This window comes from Lupinus angustifolius, chromosome LG13 (genome assembly GCF_001865875.1).
Source record: "Lupinus angustifolius cultivar Tanjil chromosome LG13, LupAngTanjil_v1.0, whole genome shotgun sequence".
NCBI lineage: Eukaryota > Viridiplantae > Streptophyta > Magnoliopsida > Fabales > Fabaceae > Lupinus > Lupinus angustifolius.
In genome coordinates this window covers 4,697,066-4,708,682 of record NC_032021.1, presented here as the reverse complement: position 1 = coordinate 4,708,682, position 11,617 = coordinate 4,697,066, and the positions used below count along the sequence as shown (strand labels likewise).

Below are 11,617 nucleotides of genomic sequence, written 5' to 3'. Positions count from 1 at the left end.
ATAGTAATAATGTAGTAGGTGTTACTTTGGGTAAAGAGGATAGTGAAAAAGCCTAACCAGAGCGTTTAGAATAGGACTTGTGGAATTGGATATAGGATGCATAATGGTGTTTGAAAAATGTGGCCTTGTAAAGTGAACTTTGACTAAGAGAAGCGCGCACACACACACATATATATATATATATATATATATATATATATATATATATATTTTATCATGTATCATTAACCATATACAACATATGACATATGAAGTGATACAATTTATAGAGATAAGAGGTAATCAGATATGTGTGTGCCTAGCATCTTTGTGTGACCATGCTGTGTGCTGAGTGCCCATATGTCTGCTCAATGATTGAAAGACAAGGACAAATTATATTGGTCAAATTCATGAACAGGGCATGGGAAAGACATGCAAGGTTTTAAGCTCCTATGCTTTTTGAGAGAATGTGTAACGATTAAGGTTGAGTTTGGTTTATTAGAATTAGAGAAGAGAGAAAAGAGGGAGAGAGAAGTAGAAGAGAAATGGGGAGTTTCTCCCTTTTGTTAGGAGGGGAGAAAGAAACTAGAGGAGAAAGTGAGAAGAGAAAGAGAGATTTTAGCTGGACAATGATCTGTTGTCTCAAATTGTGTCTTAAACTATGTCACAAACCATATCAATTAAAAATGTTAATTAAAATTATAATAAAATTTGTAATTTAAAATTATAACATTTATTTTTGATTAATAATAAAACAACAATTTTCTATCTCTTTTCTTTAAATATACCACTTTTAACAAAGACTTTTTTTACTCTTTTTTTGTGATAAAAGATTCTTTTACTTTGATAATGCACACGTATTTTTTAATTTAATACACCAGGGATAGCGGCTTGCTGAGGTAGGGCCCTCAAATTATTGCAATATTGTTATTGTTAGTGTATGTTTGTTGGAAGAGTGTATAATCTGAATACTGATTTATATATATGAGCAATATCATCCACCCTTCATTTGCATTATTTTTTTGAAAAGTCAAATAATAATTAAACATCAATGATGGATGATACAATGATAGTATATAAATTTTGTACACCGTCAGTACATACATTTTTCTCTAGTTTGAATTCGTGGTTCTTTAATTTGACCCCGCATTATGTGGCATATCCTCTTTGCCACCGTAACCTTTTCAATCTAGCTTCTCCCTAGTATACATCCCAATCCCAGTAGAACTGCATGGACTTTTCTTATATATATGTGTGTTCACGTCTAAAGTATAGCATGCAAATGGGTAATTTAGTTTTCATATCACAAATCACCATGCTCCATTCAGAATCAACATTTTAATAATTGATAAATTAAGTAGCAGGTTAACTTATGTACATTCTGTGTATCTTAATTCTTATGGCTTTCCTTGTATACACTTATGAATTTGGACGTTTAACTAACCAAGTATAAATTCACCTTGAAGGCTGAAAGTAATGAAATACGTCATCTTTATGAGTTTTGGATTCTTTCTTCATTATTTTCTTGTTTAATTCAGCAAAACTAACAAAATGAGAAGTGTATTAGAAACAACATAAAAATAGGCCGTCCAGAGCGTGAGGCTATTTGCACAGCTTTACCTTCACATGCGAAAAGGCTGCAGCAACAACCTTACCTTTCCGTCAAGACTCCCTCTTTACCAGAAACAATATGCTTCACTTTAATTATTTTAGTAGTAGCACTTCATGCTGGAGGCAGTGCATTTAATAGAAGTTCTACTGAGTTGGTTTCTATTGGAGTTGATGATGCTCAAACCCAAAATTCCTACTTTTATCTCGATTTATAAAAGGGAGTAAGCCATATGGAAAATACTGTGAACAAATGTAGTGTTTCTTGCCATGTTCTAATAATATTTTAGGCCATCTCTTCCTAATTCTGGTATATGAATTCTTGTGTTATTCAATAAGAATCATACTTGGTTGCTGGAGGTGTGCAAGTGTTCAAAATTCTTGACCCTAGCATTTTTGGTGCTAGAGTATTTGATATTCTTGCTGCCCTTCCTGATCCTTTAATTATTTTATTGACATGATACTACTTTTTTCTTCCCATTAAATGAAATGATCATATGTCTAATGACTCTAATGCCTCTAATGCCTCAGATTCATATAGTGGAAGAACTGGTATGCACTCCATCTGTCTGTGATTGAGAGCCCCTAATTGTTTTTAAATAATAAAAAAATTATGGCATTAGAACTGGTTTATTTTTTTATTTGCCATTGAGAATCAATAAATGGTAAAAAAATTATTGGAAAACTAAGGAATTAAATCCTTAGTGCTACCTAATTTTATGTTGTGGAATGTGTAATCCTAGGGTGTTGCACGTTTGGATTTGTCATAATTTGTTATAAGTTATTTGGTTCTACAACTCTAGTCTTTAGTTTATTTTCTTAACTTCGAATCCCCATTTTACTTGTCATCATTGAACTCTGGGGTTTCACAATATTTTACGATCGCATCAAAAGTAACTCCGCCATGTACATATAATATCTCTTGTTTGCTTTTAAATGTTGGATAAGTAAGTTGCTTGTATAATTTAGTAACTCAGTCATGGGTAACAGAAGTACAAAAGTATAATTTTGGTTTAACACAAACAACTGTAAGAACAATGAGAAACTTCCTTCAACAGAAAACTCAACTTACCACATAAGATTATCAAAATAACCACCAATAGAATAAATTGAAAAAAGAGAAAAGGCAATCTTCCAAATGTTCTACTCAATGCTTATGGTACATAACAAGAACAATCTTGCGAGAGTTGATGCTGAAATTGATCATTAGCTTGGTTTTGCATTACAGTTTTTACAACCTTACAAGTTACAACTAGCAAGCAACAAATGGAGATCGGCGAGCAACATACAAATACATACTGCCAGAAATATGAGAAAGAATCATTTTCAATATCACGTGTCAAAATCTTTAGAGCTGGTTGTGCTTAATATTACACAGGACAGTGAAATCGTGCATGTTTTCAACAACACACCTTATGGCAGCAGAAGAGCATGGAAATTCTCAGTGAGCAACATTTTAAAAGAAGCAAAAGTGCTCGTCTTGCTTCAGCAAAACACGAAAATGACAGTACGTAGTTAACTAATTGGAAATGAATAGTCTACCTGGCAGGCAAAGCATTGATAGGGGCAGTATATGTTAAAGCAACCTCAAAAATGAAGTTTCAAACTTGCCAGCTAGTAAGACCATGATATGTATGCAATGGTAAGGGTCCCCATTTGGGCAAGTTTCAGCTAAAAATGCAACAAAGAACATAGACATCTAACCATTTGGGCAAATATAAGCTAAACAGACCAAAAATAATTAACAAAACAAAGGCTGATAAATTAGTCTTTCAAGCAAATAACACTGTAATATGGTAGTATAGGAGCTTAGCTCACAGCATCTTCAAAATTTTGAAAATAGTAACACAATATTTATGTAGAAATAACAAATATGAATTCCATCAAATGACAAAAATTAAGTAGCAGGAATTGGAGCAGCAATCGGTGGAAGGGCATAATCCTTAATGGAGCAGAGTCATCCTGAGGCATTGGTGTGAATCGTGACATTTAAATTTCCAGAAGTCTTACTTGATTTTGGCATTATAGCATACTGCTTATTCTGAAACCAAGTCCAAATCTATACTGGAGTTATGGAGAAGAGACTAAGACAGTGGAGGCTAAAAGGTTCCTTATCACACAAAAAATATAGTTCACCCTTTAACGATCAAGTTGGACACCCAAATCCATTGCCATTCCTTGATCATTCATACCAATTGATTCGGCCCTCATTGACTCTGTCTTCTTATAATGAGTAACTGCCTATAATATAATTACATACCAAAGTACCAAACTGCAAAATAACATATATCTACTGATCACGAAAAATATGTCAAGAACATAAACCATACATACCCTTGTTTTGCTAAGAGATATAACAACCAAAAATTGCCTCTCAATTATCTCAATGAACACACCATTCAAAATAATTTTATAGCCATAAGAAACTTCGTTCTCGATCTCCACCTATTACAATGCTTATAAGTAAACTGTAATATGAGATCAACAACAAAGGCAGCTACTCTAATCAACATAACTCATCACCTAACCTAACGGTGAATGTTAAGCATATCCTTGGCCTCACTCTGTTCCTCCAAGAGACCCTCACTAACATACCTATTCAACAACTCCGTCTTCTTCTTCTCCAGCACCATCCTCTCTATCTCCTTCTCATCCGGCAACGGAACATGCACAACAAACTCCCTCTCCTTATCCTCCATACCCTCCCTCATTTCCCTCTCCCGCCTCCTCTCTTCTTCCACCACATCCTCCTCCTCTTCATGCAACAGCTCCCTCGCGGCAGAAGTCGTTGCAACCTCTCCACTCTTCACACTCTTCCTAGCCTCCTTCCTCACCTCCTCCAGCCTCCTCCACTCCTCAAACGCCTTGCGCCTCATCTTCTCCTCCGCCGGACCTTCAAGTTTTTCAAGCACACCATCCTCCTCATCCCTATAACCATAATAACTCGCATCAATCCGTTTATAGATATCGTACCTCGTCCTACGCTTGCGAAGCTCCGGAGGCTTATCAAATAGCTCGCGAACGCCAGGGAGTTTCTTCGCCGCGCCGAAGTAACGGTAACCAGGACCACGGCCGCTAGGGTTTGGGACATCAACGATGTTGCCGTCAAGATCAGTCATCTTGGCGGAATGTTTGGAGTAATTAGGGCCGCCGAGCTCAACAATACGGCGCTCCCAGTGCGATTTCTCGCGGATAAGTTTGTTTATCTCGTCGTTAAGGTCGCGGAGACGGTGCTCGCCGAGACCTTCGTTTTGAATCTCGGCGACCTTACGGCCGATCTCGCGCATGATCTGCTGACGCCACCTATCGGCTTCGGAGAGGTCGCGGCATTCTGAAGCGAGGAAGGGGCGGCGCTCCTTGGGCTTCTTCTTCTCCTCTGCTTTCATGGTGATGAAACGGTTAAGCATGGACTGCGCTTTCTCTTCGTTACGAGCCATCTTCTTCGATTAATTTTTCTGCTTCTGATTCTGATTATGAAACTTCTTTGTTCTCTTCTCACTTCTCGCACCAAATCACTTTCCCCTCCAGGGTTTTCGACTTACTTGTTGCTATGTTATGGTCGCTATAGCATCGCGATTAAATAAAACCGATTTTCTCGTTTCCTTGATAAAGGTCGCTGGACCGCTCCCTCTTTGATTGGGCTCAACTATGGTTTTGGATTTGAGTTTTATACCCCAATTCTGAATATTCATAATCCACTATTTTCAAAAATGAAGGAATAATTTATTTTTTCCACTAAAAGTAAGTTATGAATGTTAAAGCTACCGGTGAAAACAAATTAGGTTAGGTTTTGCCTTAAAACGGTGGAACTTATATAGCATAAGACATAATTTTGTCATTTTTTCTACAATAAAAACTACTTCAATTTTTTCCTTGATACTTTCATCTCATATTTTATGTTATCAAGTATGTTCAATCATCAAACGCAACATTCTCATCTCTGCTATATAGAGTTTATTCTCTTGTTGACATTTTATCGTCTAATTGTAACTTTCATATAATATTGCAGATCTTATAGTCGTGATGTAAAACTTTCCAGTAAGCTTGAGTGCCTTTTTATCACAAATAACACGTGAAGCACTTTGTCATTTCATCCAACCTACTTGATTCTTCTGATTCACATCTCCATCAATTTCCTTATCTTATTGTATGATTGACTCAAGATATATAAATCTAGTGATTTGTTGTATTTTATTATCTTCAATCTTTACTTCTACAATAGAGTTTATTCGCTTCTTGCTAAACTTAAACTCAATCTTACTTCCACTTATATTGAATTCATGTGCTTCTAAAGTTTGCCTCCACATTTCTAACTTCCCATAATTCGCGAAGAGCATGCATTTTGGCATTGGTTCTTGGATATGTTTAATGAGCACATCCAAGACCTTTAACATAATTCTATAATAATAGGAAAATATTATGGACCTCATCTAATATTCTCATACTAGTCTTAACCTATCATACATATTTTTAGCTACTTCAATATATGCAATACGAACAATTTTCTTTTGTAGACTGTAACCTAGGGGATAAGTAAGGAAAATATTTTATTACAATGTTGGTCTAATTTTGGTGCTAAAAAAATCATGGATCCAAACGGTCCTAAAATAATAAATAAAGCAAACATGGGTCAAAGTAATTTCTATTTAAAAGATAGATATTCCCCAAATTAATATCATTAAATCCTAAATTAGAAAACAAAAAAGGTCAAGTACATTTGTAAGATAAGTTATACTTTTGGGATCCGTTTGTAAGTTAAATTATGGAAGGAAATGAATAAAAATGAAAGACATTTGAGTCATCTCAAATGTGTGTTTCATAACTTCGAAATTTTTCATTTCCCTTCATTCTCTTCTTAAACTTAACTATCAAAATGACTTTTAAAAAAACTATAAGATAATTATGGGAGGATCTTCTACACGATGATAGTAATAGATTATTCTCACTACAATCCATTTGAAAAGATAATCACCAAAAATTATCCAAAAAGCATGTTTACCGGTTGATTTTTGAAAGGTAATGGAAGGGAGGGCAAGACTTGTGAACCATAAAATACACTTGTGAGATGATGCAAAAGTCTTCTCTTTCCCTTACTTCCCAGTTCCCATCCGAAACTCAACTCAGAACCGAACCCCACATCCAGGTTCAAGTGCATACAAAGCTTCAAAGCTAACAACAACATTAATCCAAAAGTTTTAATAATATCACACAGAACTAAGTCTGTACAGTTTGATAGATGCAATGATCTGGTGCCAACAAATAAATGAGTTGGACAATGTACTATGTCTATATGTGCAAGTTCATAAACATAAAATAGAATATCCAACAAAAGTACGGGTGTGAAGAATAAGAGATGTATAAACTTGAATCAATTTTTATACACCCTTCACTCCAGGATCAACCCTTTCGATTTGCATATGGGGCACACATTTTTCACAAGCAACCATTTCCTTAAACAATCTGCATGACACTCGTGCCCGCATTGCAGAATTCCAATCTTCTCTTGGTTCTGATATTCATCCTGAAAAACCACATACAAATGTTCTCATTAATAGGGGAAATGGATTAACATTAAGCAGTTAATGCATTAAGGGGTAGTTGGTTTAAACTTAAAAAAGAAGTGATTTTTGGATTGGGTAAAAAAGTTGATTCCGCTTTTTATAGATTTTGGTGTGAAGCATAAGCTATTTGTGTTTAGTTAAAATCAAACTACTCAATTTTAACTTCAAAGGCTATTCATGTTAAGAAGGAGCTACAAAATATAAGTTCTTATTATAATCTGATTATTTAAAAAATCTTACCAAAACATATGTCAATAACTCATAAGTTCATTTTTTTACAACAAAATAAGTGATTTTGTTGAGAAAAAATCCCAAACAAACGCACCCAAAGGTGTAGAACTATCCCAAAAAGTTTAGCATGTGAAATATCAATACACACAGTAACTTAAATATTATATGGAACATGCTAAAAGTTCATACCATGCATATTATGCAAGAAGCAGTTTCCGGTTCCTCAGAAGCCACCTCCTCCAAATTAATAACAGTAGCAGGTACTGAATAAGTCTTTGTCTTCATTTGAGCTGTAATCATTTCCTCAGATAAACCTGTGCTTACATTGCCAATCCGCTCGCCCAATGCAAGAAGTTCCTGTGGTCAAATTCCAAAAGAGTAAAAAATTAAAACAATTCCAAAAGCACTAAATCTTTTGTATTTATCGGGGACTTCAAATCTGTCCACAATACATTAATAGAAATATACAATATCCAAATTTGTCGACTTGCCTCATAAGACATTTCATCAATGTCCAAGCGCATATCTCTATGGTGGTCTACAAGTAGGGCAACATCCTACATAAATAAGCTTTAAATGTTAGGACAACCAATATTTAGGTAACATAAAATAAGTACGATTTATCTATATAAAGTCAAGTACCGGAAGTAGTTATTAAAAGGGAAAGGAAATATTACATCAACTTGGAAGAAGTGCATAGGAGAAAGATTTTGATGTCCTAGGGTTGCATTGGGCATGACTCCTCTATGAGGCCGGTGTCTGCGTAGACCTGCAGGTGGTGCAATGCGAAGGTGCCTAGCACCCATCTCAAAATCATTTTGTGCCGGGATTACAGCACTGCGTAAAGGATTCGTGGGAACCCTATATGAAGCTGAGGGAGGGTGAAAGCTGATAGAGTGACCTCTCATTCCTTGCATAGGAAGTGTTGGATGATGAAAGTTATGGTGCAGGGGATTCACAGGAGGAGGATGAGGAAACCTGAAGCCACTTCTGTTGCTAGATGTATTATGATACATCTGCAGACCCATACTTGCATCCTCTAATAGACTTTCATTAACATCACGAACTGGAGAATAAGAGGGAGAGACAATCAGACAGACAATATTGATAAGTTCTTCACAAATTCAAAGAAAAAAGTGGGTGCATTTATATCACTTAAGATGTTATTGTGGGAGGTAAATTATGCATAGAAAGAAAGGAAAAACAAAACACCTATATATACATTTACTAGAATCTTGGTAGCACAAGAAAGTTTATGTAAAACAAGACTTCTCCAAAAGATTATTGTTTGGTTGAAAATACCACATCCTAGAGGCTTCAGTTTCCATTTTTCACAAGAAAGCTTAATAGATGTGGCATGAACTAATCACTAATAAATATCCACATTATGACAATAATTGAAAAGAAAGAAACAAAACACAAGTTTACCTTGTAAATAAGGCATTGGAAGAGACTGATTCCAGGCTGTAGCATGACCATCATTAATATTATAGTTCAATGGCTGCTCTGGCCAGGGAGCAGCAGCTGGCTGAAAATGTGGTCCTAAATAGTTTCCTCGAATCAAATGGTTATGGTCAGGCACCATAATAGACTCGCCCGATCCGCTCCACGAACTACCATGTGGTCCAACTTCCACAAGTGAAGGGATGCCATTTCCTCTACGCTGAGGCATTGAAAACGATGCAATATCCATCATACCAGCCCCATCACTGTATATTGCATTGGGCGGAGCAGTTGAAGAACTAGCAGATGCATCGAAATGCTGAAAATTTCCTCTATTCCTTTCAGTATTTTTCCTTTTGTATGCTCCAGATATTGCAGATGTGCTAGAACCATGTAACTGATCAGACACAGTGTGGTTTAAAGGCAGAGGCAATGCACCAGTACTAGATAAAGGATTCATTCCAGAGTAAAATAAGTGGGGAACAACTGAAACATCCCTATCACGATTGTGTTGATTCTGAATGCTAGTGTATTGTGTCAACCTATTCATCATTACATTGTCATGAGCATCTGGCAAGTCATGGGAATCAAGATTAGTTGTGTTCCCTGAAGCTGTCACCACAGTGCGAATATTAGATGTGGAGATGTTGGTGCTTCTGGAAGGTATATAAGGTTCAGACTGAAAATAGTCACGCCTTTGTTGATCCATCGTCGTATCAGTAGTTTGATTCATATAAGGAGATTTGTTGATGCAATTTAATCCTAATATTCCAAGTAGTGTGAATAAAAATGGGCACTCTCATAGGAAAATACTTAAAACCAAATAGATGAAATAAAAAAAGAGATTCTACAGAAGAAAATAATACATGCAATCTACTTCTTACATTACTTTTAATTTAATGATCATAAACCCTAAAGACACATGATAAACACAGCTAAATTGTTTAGAAGTGAAACTTAATGATTATTACATATGAAGAAACAATTTAACTTCACCACTATTTCACAGAGCATGAGTTAACCTACATCAAGTAAGATGCATGTTTGAGGAAAACATGATTGGAGAAGTGTGGATGCATATGGCAGCGAACCTTTTAGACAATATGGTATATTAATCATTTCCAAAAGCTGATTTACAAGGAAGGTCACTTACTACTGTAATTATGTGGTTTTCTGGACAACCTTAGTACTAAATTCTAAACTTTCATCTTTCCTTCATACACAGTAATAGATTATGAAAGCTGAAACCACAAAAACCACCCTCCAAAAAAATTGTCTAACTTCCTACACAGATGCTTAAGGGCAAAGCAAGAAGGTTTTCATTGACAAGGCAAAATGACATTATTAATTTAGTTACGCGGGCCAAGATAAGAAATTTATATTTAATATATATATACACCCACATAAGAAAGACTCGACTTCTAAAAATTATGGAGTAGCCATAGCTACCACATAGAAGCACACTACGTGCAGCCCCTGCAAAGGCTAGTTCAGAGTTTACATGGTTAGTGTTGTTATTCAATCAGCCAGCTAACCTGATGATGAAGTCTCAATCACTTATGGTCAAATTTCTTTGTAAATTTACTAACAGTTTTTTGTATAGAAGTTTTTTTAATAACCGTTAAAATAAAGAGTTGTGATATTGAAAACTCGGGTTCAATGGTGAAACCTATTCACAGCAACATGTTTCATCACTTCAGAACTATAAATATGTACATATTACAAGTCATTCAGTTTATGGACATGTCACATTTAGGGCTCACCATGAATCCGAGCCTGTTGTAACAAAAACTCTAGAGTATATTACAGTACATTATGAAATAAGAAATCATCTGTTACACTTAATAACCTAGTGAATCCATCCATAAAACTACAACATAACCTCGGGTATTTATCAGGACATAATGCATACATTATTATGATAGATTGAAGCTAAATAAGAATAATCATTAAAAAGCAAAGCAGATACACGCTAGAGGATAATGCATAAGCACACAAAAATTGTTGCAGAGAGTCCCTTCTCAACCTAAACAAGAATCTCTCAAAATTGACACCACACATACACAAAAATTGAATAAACAAATAAAGGATACCGTCATGAACTACTAAATAATAAAGGTGAATGCTAAGTCCTATTTCATATCATGATCAGTAAAAAATATATATAAAGTCTTCATATTTCAGGAGATAGCAAACATGAAGAAATAAGTAAAATGCAAGAAGCAAAGAAAGGGTGCATGACTATAAGCATTCCAAAAAAATCAAACATGAAAGTTGAAAACCGCAATGAAAAAAAGTTTCCTTTTGATTATAACTACTGATCATCCCCAGAAAAAAAAATTCAAGCAAGCAAAGCATGCCCATTTATTTGCCAGATTCAACAGAGAACAAAAAATCAAAATGATGTTGATTTCAAAGGTACCCATAACAAGTTTTGGAGTGCTCAAGAATTGAACGGATTATTGAAGTAGATTAAAAAAAATCATGCCTTTATTAACAAAACCATGGAACTAAACACAAAAAAGAAAACCCAGAATTGATAAGCAAAAAAGAAAGCAACTTTGCCAACACCATCCAAGAATTCATCACCGACCAAACAAAACACTAAATTTAAGGATAATAAAACTGTACCTCGTAATCATCAAACTCTTGCAGCCTCAGAAGCAAGCGAGGATGAAACCAGAATGAAATATCAATGATCAATGACCAAATGATCAAAGGAAACCCACAGAAAGAGAATTAGAGAGAGAGGGGAAAATGAGAGCGAGGGAGAGAGGATATGCCTATGATGTTTT

At 35.4% G+C, this 11,617-nt stretch overlaps 1 protein-coding gene and 1 pseudogene across 1 annotated transcript; both read right to left on the bottom strand.

Moving 5' to 3' along the window:
- On the bottom strand, positions 3,899-5,171 carry LOC109363203 (annotated as a pseudogene).
- LOC109325891 (probable E3 ubiquitin-protein ligase RHG1A) lies at positions 6,765-11,617 on the bottom strand. Its single transcript, XM_019558492.1, has 6 exons — positions 11,454-11,617; positions 8,808-9,584; positions 8,057-8,445; positions 7,871-7,936; positions 7,569-7,736; positions 6,765-7,108 (listed from the first exon to the last, which is right to left on the bottom strand). The coding sequence occupies exons 2-6, from the start codon at positions 9,553-9,555 to the stop codon at positions 6,974-6,976; spliced, it is 1,506 nt and encodes a 501-aa protein (XP_019414037.1). The 5' UTR covers positions 9,556-9,584; positions 11,454-11,617; the 3' UTR covers positions 6,765-6,973.

Excerpts from the sequence above, each read along its gene's own strand:
- LOC109325891 (XM_019558492.1), bottom strand. The coding sequence starts at position 9,555 with ATGAATCAAACTACTGATACGACGATGGATCAACAAAGGCGTGACTAT. Across the intron at positions 7,937-8,056 it reads TGCACTTCTTCCAAGTTGAT|GATGTTGCCCTACTTGTAGA; the intron begins GTAATATTTCCT and ends TTATTTATGTAG. Across the intron at positions 7,737-7,870 it reads TTGATGAAATGTCTTATGAG|GAACTTCTTGCATTGGGCGA; the intron begins GCAAGTCGACAA and ends ATTTGACCACAG.